The sequence below is a fragment of the Ornithodoros turicata genome, chromosome 1 (genome assembly GCF_037126465.1).
Source record: "Ornithodoros turicata isolate Travis chromosome 1, ASM3712646v1, whole genome shotgun sequence".
Taxonomy (NCBI): Eukaryota; Metazoa; Arthropoda; class Arachnida; order Ixodida; family Argasidae; genus Ornithodoros; species Ornithodoros turicata.
This window is the reverse complement of record NC_088201.1, coordinates 86049833-86058818: the sequence shown is the minus strand read 5'-3', so window position 1 is coordinate 86058818 and position 8986 is coordinate 86049833. Positions and strand designations below refer to the sequence as shown.

Genomic DNA, 8986 nt, shown 5'->3' with positions numbered 1-8986 from the left:
TCCTTCCGGTTAGAATTTAGACGATATTCATGCGGATTCAGAAAAGCAGCATCCGGAATTCAGATGGACCTACCCTGATAGTGCCTGAACAGTGGCGGACTCAGCCGGGTAGTGCCCGGATTCAGGTTTAATTCAGGGTATATCTTCAGGGAGTTTCGTACGGGTAGTTTTATTACTCTGAAATGTGTAATCCCATGCTGTTGGTGGTTAAAAAGTCGACAACAACCGAAAAAACGCGTCAAAATTCAATAACTTTAACTAATATTTAGCGAATTAGTTTCGATTGAATCTTACAGCGGGCGGTTTAGCTGCCTGATCCGTTAACGCCACTTTCGTTTATTGAAGTGACAGGGCTTTCCTTTCAAAGCGTTTGAGATATTTAATGAATCATTAGTTAACTAGTTATTTCAATACTTTAACCAGACTCGAGGAAGAGATGCACACATAGCCACAAGAAATCTGAACACTTCCACAGCAGAGGTTGCCTGTGTAGCCAGAGACTTGCCAGGTTTGAAATATGGCAGTCGTCGCAAACGCCCAGACAGGGGCGGGGGTCGAACCACTCATCTCTTGATTTCCGGTGAAGCGCGCTAAACAACCACGCTACAGTCCCACGGCTTACAGCTGCCAAGGGGTCTTGTCCAACGAACTGACATACACTCACTCTGACCTTCACGTTTTATCTTCCATGTTCTCCCTCTCACACACGCACACGTACGCACGCACACAAGTAACTGCTCTGAGGTGGAACACCCAAACAGACGAACAAACAAGTATGCGTGTTCCACCAGCCTCAGAACAGGTATTTACTTTCCTTTATGTTCACATTGTTAGGTTAGTCATCTTCTTTTTTGTTTGCCACAATTAATCGGAGACTGGTACGGAGTTGGGTCTGTTGGTGCAGGACATGGAAGGTAAAAAAACCAGCGCTAAACCCCGGACGAGAGACGAAAGAGAGACCAAGAGAGAGAGAGAGTCTAGCGTCGTAGTGTCCTTCCCCTTATAAAAAATTCTTTGTCCAGGCAATAGAGATTCAAATGAAAAAAGTCCAAAGAGGCATTAGAAAAGTTATTGAAATGCTATAGACTTCGTATGGACAATCCTTTTGACTTCCTTTGGATTATGTATTGCTATTTGGGACAGACTTTCTTTTGACATTATGCAAAAGGATTTCTAAAGACATATTTCTATAGCCTTTCCTTAGATTTACTTATGAAACTTAATAGGTCTCCACATGCACTTCTATTGGCATTATGCAAAAGGATTTCTAAAGACATATTTCTATAGACTTTCTTTAGATTTACTTGTGAAACACCATATGCCTCGACATGCATTTCTATTGACAGTCAACGGCTTTTCTTTCAATTATTATTTCGATATGCAGCCTCTTATTCTGTCATGGTAGCCAGCAGGCCTCCTGTCAAGTGTAAAGAAAATGTGTCCAACCAGATTAGAATGAGCATAATTTATTGAAAATCATTTCATCTTTGACAGCATAGATGCCAGGCTCTCTTTGATGTCTCGGAGACCGGTATTCGTCTTCGTGCAGGTGTACGCTGTAAAGGACATCCAAATTATTACTTGATCACCGGCTGTTACCCTGATATCTAGTCTCTAGCTTGTTCCAAAAAGTGCAGTGTCACTTTGCTGATGCCTCATAGCTTATGGAGTGTTGTTATAACATGTTGCTGGCCAACAGGTTCAGCTGTAGCACAGCAGAGCCATCACACAATTATACTAGAAGTTTGCGAGGGCAAGGTATGTCTCATACAGGAGACAGTCCTATGACATGAGTTTCACTACTTGACTGCAAGTTAGCATCTGAAACCAAAGAAAACATGGATTGGTAGCATTTTAAACAACTTTATTTTCGGTCTTGGAGAGTGGGGAGTTTCATCGCAACAGGCGATACTCTACCCCAGTGCTTGGTGGAATGGGGGGAATGGGGCTTGGGGGGGGTGGAATGGGGGGGGGATTGGTAGCATTGAGCACTGTGGTGAGGCCCAAAAGTTCAAAATAAGAATCAACGTGATACTGTCACCATGCATCCTCCTGATGCAGGGAGATTGACATGATAAGAAGAGATCATGTCTGGGCTTCTAAGAATAGCACAAATTCTGGACTGCCCCTATGTCATAACAGTGCAGGTCATAGGTGCGATGGCACAAGACTTCCATCACTGTGAAGGACACACAACATTTAACAGTTTTCTGCACACAACTTAAGAACCTCCATAACAAAAGTTAGCATATTGGAAACACCAAAAGACACGTACCAAGAATTGCTTCCCGCCTTGTCTCCTCAACTGAAGGTTTTGGCGCAACACTCTTATGTGCATTGCAGGGTCGGCCATATAGAGTGTGGCCTATCATTTCTTCGGGCAGATATAATGCCCTCATAAGAGAGCGTGCCAACCTGCAAGATCAACAAAATATGTAAGCAAATGGCAACACTATTGCAAATATTGCTTATATAAACAACAACATTTAGTGTGAGATGGGAGTGGGCTAGTCTAAGAGTATAGGTCAGAAACATACTTTGTGCCGTCGCCTTTTGCTGCCCTGTCTATTCAATGTAGTACGCCAGCATCCAAGCAAACTCCTAGGCCAATGTCCACCTGGAAAATGGATGACGTAACAGAAATGACACCTTATTAAAAACAAGCTGAACTATAAAACACATAGAGCACCTCTAAGTTCTCAGGATATGTATACAGAGCAACTGAACGCAGATTAGGTCTTGTAACAAACAGGCTTAGCAAAATAACTGTAATGACTTAACATTCGCTCGTCATGAACATAAAGTGGCCTATACTTGTGTCAATATGACTTCTGCAAACAGTTGGGCATGGAATTGGCTATGGGACATGTGGTTTCAAAATATTAACCAGAGAGAAAGAAACCTGACTGCCACTGAGAAGAAGCCTCAAGACAGCAAAATATGTTTACACACACTAACTGAAAAGATTAGCCAGCTGTAGGACAGCATAACCCACACCTTCTGGATTATCGGTCCAGCGCTCTACAAACTGAGCTAAGCTAACACACCTCCCCAGAGACTTCCAAGTGTGTGTCATCTGAAGGGACGGGCCACAACCACGTGTCATTCATTCACGGGTTGATGCAAGCGGCATATGTTGAACATGATGGTAATTAATGTTCTGAACTTGCTGGGGAGGTGTGTTAGCTTAGCTCAATTGGTAGAGCCCAGGACCGGGGATCCAGAAGATGTCATACATATGTGGGATATGGTTGTCTGCACATATTCTTTTGATATAAGTGCTTGATGTCCTGGATAATCTATTGGGCTGTAAATATACGTACCTTGGTTGCTGTACACACAGCCGCATTGGACTGCTGGGATGATGCTGTCGTCACAATTTCTTCAATTCTCCCCACCATGTCAACCATTTCTGAAGAAGACACAGAGTTAGGGTATAGCACAAGGCTGCAACAGAGTAGACGAAAGCATACCACATTTCTCCCTGGCTCTGCGAAGTTTCTTGGCAAGCTTTTGGTTTCGATGTTCCAGCTCTTCAATGCGTCTTTTCTGTTCCACGCAGTTTGTGCACTCTTCCCGTTCCCTCTGTACAATCAATAAATGGACATGGATTGTACAGAGCACACTTCACATCACATGTAATAAAAGCACATGGACCCTTGATTACTTAATGGATCACACACAACTGCAAAACTGCTGAACATAGCAATAAGACACAAGGCAGCTGGTGCGACAAAGGCAGCATATCCTTGAGCATGAGGAGAACGTATGTAGAGACTGGGACAAGCCCACAGGACAGCGGTCAGGACGAGCTCAACTGCTACCTTCTTTTAAAAACTGCACTGCACATGATGCCTTCATAGTTTACACGAACACAGCTGCACTGCACAACAATAACATAGGGACCTTGAAAATGTAGTTACTTACAGAGACGCAGTGGATGTCACTGACAACCTGGAGTGCTTTCAACACCTTCGTCCTTTTCTTCTCAAGCTGCTCCGGTGCACCTACAGATGAAGGGCATTTGTAAGCATTTGGTCAAAGGTAATTATCGGGCTGAGGGACACCAGGTGTTCCTGGGCCTGTGTTTGCACACGGTGAAAGAGAAAACATCACAGGACATTCACATTATTGTTAAGCCTGAGATATTGCGTGCGGTTCATGCTGCTTGCCACAGCATGTTCCTTCCCGTATGTGCCCAATGCACTGTTCTTCAATGCAAAGGATGGCACCGTCAACATGACCTCCACACACTATACTTCCGGTATAGAATAAGTGGCATCTCACAATACCGTCGGCGTGTAACCTTGGAACCACGTGTGTGGTCCACATGTGCAGCAACAATTATTCTTCCTGCAGTTACATTGCCCAGGTTATTACAACATTGTAGGACTCACCTGCTGCGACAATGTAGGCTTCAGAAGCATCTGCCTCTGGACTCCAGTTCACAAGGAATTTCTTTCCTTTGATGTCGGTTACGCTTTCTGGTTCGTGCAAAATACGCAAACCCACGTCAACATCCACAAGACTTTCGATGGGGTAAACGTCCAACGGATGTAGTTCGTTACCGGGACCACTGAGTTTTTGTAAAGAAAGAAGATAACTAGGTAAATGATATGTTTTTACCTGAAGCAGGAGCAAATTAGGAACGAAATTAAACAGGAATGACCCTCGTATATTGCGTGAAACGTATAAAAATTAAATTTTATCGCCCGTTTTTTGATGGCGCTCCGCCATCTTGGGTGAGGACCTTCTGACCTAACCCGAGGCACAGTCTCGACGCCCGCACCGCCTACTGCGTGCCTGGGGGGGGCGGCGCCCCCCCAGACCCCCCCCCCAATCTGTAGAACCTAACTTAACCCAACCTCACTAAAGTGAGGCGATTTAGCCCAATTCTCTTGCAAGTTTCGAATCCGTTAGGCTTAGCATTCCCGTGTTTCTCCTGTGCTAAAAGTGAATCAGATGGGGTTGTTGAAATGCCTATAAAAAAACTTCTAGTCCACAGAATTTTATAATTCTTACCTTTTTCGATTCAGTATATGAACTTCTTTCACTTCTACGCAATATTTACCTTTCAAACGCTTTCACAAATTTTTAAAAACGAGTGGTCCCGGTAACGAACTACACCCCGTCCAACATATCAACACCGGGCCACAAAACTAAAATGTGCATGGCGATAAATAAAAGGCACGAAACACAACGACACAGATCAACGTTGCACAGACACTGTACGAGCTGAAAATGGCGCCAACTGCACGTTCGACCACCGACGATAAAGAAGTAGCTTGGCTTGGCCGGCTTAGCGGGTTGGCTTAGCCTCAATGTTGCCGCGCTAGTTCAAGCCGTTCAGTTTGCCTCTGCAAAACGTTGCGAACATCGGGGTTGCACTAGAAACGAGAAACGACTAACTAGGGGACAGCGAAAATTGACTGCGCTGAGAAAAATGCTCATGGGTTTAACAGAGCGCTTATGAAAAACAGAGCACATCAACTCTCGGACGTACCCGTTACTTTGAAACCGATATCAAGCCGTTGCTGTCAATGTATTCTGTTTTTATTTTCCGTTCATATTCCGTTTATTCTGTTTTACTCCTCAAGTAGCCTATATTTTTTTGCATTTCGGCGCTACCAAGTCGGCACTAGGAAATTGTTGTCCCCGTCTGTTATGGTAGTGATTATCATGGTGGCGATCGGACGCGCATGCTGGAAAATGTGAAAAGCGGTCGTATTATCTGTCAACTCATCGGACTCAATGGATTGTATGTCGCTGCTGCCTGCATGAAATCCCCGCGCATCCTAGACCATGACGAAAAGGGCGTACCGTGAATGGGAATTAAACCCAGTCTGTCCAGTGTCAAGAAGTACTTTATGCAACTGGAGGAAGAGAGGCATAGATTTCCAAGAATATACCCCAAATGATCGACACGCCTGTTCTACACCTGCAAACAATGATGGAAGCGCATCTACAGTCAGCTGTACAGCAACATTTCACGTCCACGAAGTCGAAACATGCGATACAGACCGAGACGGCAAAAACAATGAACTGCCAGGTGCAGGCTTGGAAACCGTAGAAGTCAGTACGGAACACGACACCCCTGCCTCCGACAACCGTGTCAGTGATCAACAGTGCAGGAATAGCTCTGCAACTTCGTCTGCAAGTTGCAGCACTGGCAGTTCCACAACTGGGTCACAGCCTCCATGTGCGGAAACAAGTGCCAGCCCTGAACATGTAAGCCTACCTTTTATAAAATTTCGTTCGTTTGCAAGTCTCGAGTAACAGCAAAAGCAAAACATATGTACATTAAATACTTATTTTGTCCAACGGCGCATGGTGTTCATCTTTCTGAGACAGAACCACCCCGCCTTCATTAATAGCGCTATATACATAATGAGGACATGTCAAAAGCAGTGCTTTTGGAATATAGCTGAGGATAATATCCTGAAATTTTCTGCTTTCGAGCCTGCTCGTTCTTGGAATGTAACTGTGCACTGTTTTGCATTCTAACACAAGAAAAGCTAACAGTGATCTTTCCTGCTGTTCCAAACTCAAACTGTATGCTGACTCCAAACTGTATGCTGGTGCTCGAATAACAAAAGCTGAGAGTCTTCTTCTAATAATGGGGCATGCACTGAAGTACCACAGCTCAAAGGAGGCAACGCAGAATCTTCTTAAAGTTATCGAAGCGCACCTTCCAGGGACAGCAGATTTCCCATCTACAAAATATCAGTTTTTTAAACATTTCACATCAGTAGCGCAGTTATTAACAGCACACTTGTACTGCGCAAACTGCTTGGAGTACCTCCAGGAAGACTCATCTGACAGTCCCATCGCTCAAGACTCCTTGACGTGCCAAAAATGCAGCAAGAACAACAACAGAGATGAGCTGTTTGAAATGGGACAATATTTCCTATCAGTGGACCTTGAATCCCAGCTCCGTGAGTTGCTACAGAAGCACGAACACCATCTAATGGACCGTCCACCGCCCTCATTTAACGTTGGTGACATAACAGGAAGTCCTGCATACCGAAGCCTTCCTCTTGCCAGCAATGACATCTCATTTACTTGGAGTACTGATGGGGTGCCCGTATTTGAATCCTCACAGTACAGTATCTGGCCGCTGTTACTCCAAGTAAATGAGTTGCCATACCGTGACAGGGTACAAAATCAAATCCTGGCTGGCCTGTGGTTCGGACCTGGGAAGCCATGTATGAACACCTTCTTGAAACCATTTGTTGATGAAGTAAATAGCTTGACAACAAATGGCTTCACTTGGATGTCAAAATCGGGAGAAGAAAAGAACTCGAAGGTTTTCCCAGGTCCTTGCACTGTAGATAGTGTCGCCAGGTGCCAACTCCTTAATATGGTGCAGTTTAACGGCAGCCAAGGCTGTCCTTGGTGCAATCATGAGGGCGAGGTTGTGGATGTGGGACGTGGCCATTGCAGAGTCTACCCAGTATTACAGAAGCAACCTACAAAGCGAACTGATGTCAGTTTCAAAAGAAATGCACAGGAAGCCGAAGAGAGTGGCAGCAGCAGTGGCGGAGTCAAAGGCACAACTGTACTTTTCTTTTTGGCTTATTTCAGCCTGGCAAAAGGGTTTGTGGTTGACTACATGCATGCTGTGTGCTTGGGCTTTACTCGAGCAACAGCATGCATGTGGTTTAACCATAAAGGACCACACAGATACAACATTGGTCAGAAGATTTCAGACATAGACATTAGGCTCCAAAGTCTAAAGCCTATCTGGGAAATCTCCAGGCTCCCACGATCCATTCAGCAGTGGAAGTACTGGAAAGCGTCTGAATGGAGGAACTTCTTGCTTTCTTTCTCACCAGTTATCTTAGATGGCATTCTGCCAAAGAAATATTATAGAAACTGGCTAAAGTTTGTTCAAATAATGCATTTACTCATTGGTGAAACTGTCCCCCTTCATAACCTTTGTGTTCTCGAGAGGGAGTTAGTTAATTTCCTCATAGAGTATCAGGCACTGTATGGAAAACACAAGATGACGTTCAATGCTCATATCTTGCTACACATGGTAGACAGCGTGAGAAACTGGGGTGCCTTGTGGAACTACTCCGCATTTCCCTTTGAAAGTACACATGGAAAGCTCCTTAAGTTCTTCCAGGGCACACGTTATGTAGGTAAACAAATCTGCGAAAAGTATCTCATGTCACGGCAGCTTGTCAACCTCTCACCCATGTCGGAACCCAGTGAAATGTGTAGAGAACTTATGAAGGATCTCCTATGTGAATATAAAATGCACAGGTTTACCAAAGTGGTGAATAATGTTATACTCTACGGCAAGGAAGTAGTAATGGACAGTCAGCCTACTTTTAAGAAAATGTCGATAGGCTCCCAAAGGTATTGTATCCACACCATGGATAAATCAAGGCGAAACAACTCTTTTCTTCTTCAAGGGAATGTCTTTGGCCGTCTAAATAGGATCTCTCTGTCCTGTTCTGAACATGTCTCTGACTGTGGTTGTGAAAAGAAGGTATCTTTAAAAGTCATGGTGTACGAAATGAAATCAAATGTTCTGGCAGTACTAGACAAGAGGCTTGAAAGTGCTACTGTCATTGAAGTGGTGCCAGCAGGAAAGTGTTCAGACGTTAGTACTGACCGCCATCTCAAGAAGTGCATGTATTTTGACATTGAGGGAAAGCACTACATGTGCGTTGTGCATGAAAACCTTGTGCTTGAAGCGAAATAAACGGAACATTCTGAGGTTTCTGACATGCAAAATGTTGTGTCACCTGCCAAAGTATAGCTTGATGCATGTGGTCGTCGTACTAAAGGTGCCAAAATTAGGACTTCACTGTTTGCGAGTTAGGATTTCACTGTTGACTTTGTTGGGGAAAATGAAGCAAACCAGTAAATTAAGGTTATAGGGAGTGGTAGGCTAAAACGATAAGGAAGATGGGCTCACTAATTTTGTGACTCATCTAACCAGTCAACAGTACAACAAGTATAGCTTGATACATGT

General features: G+C 44.3%; 1 protein-coding gene across 1 annotated transcript; it reads right to left on the bottom strand.

The window, feature by feature from the left end:
* Positions 1-1978: 1978 nt before the first annotated feature.
* LOC135377989 (uncharacterized) lies at positions 1979-5681 on the bottom strand. Its single transcript, XM_064610783.1, has 8 exons — positions 5629-5681; positions 4398-4576; positions 3928-4007; positions 3474-3585; positions 3324-3412; positions 2538-2617; positions 2276-2415; positions 1979-2179 (listed from the first exon to the last, which is right to left on the bottom strand). The coding sequence occupies exons 1-6, from the start codon at positions 5679-5681 to the stop codon at positions 2570-2572; spliced, it is 561 nt and encodes a 186-aa protein (XP_064466853.1). The 3' UTR covers positions 1979-2179; positions 2276-2415; positions 2538-2569.
* Positions 5682-8986: the final 3305 nt, after the last annotated feature.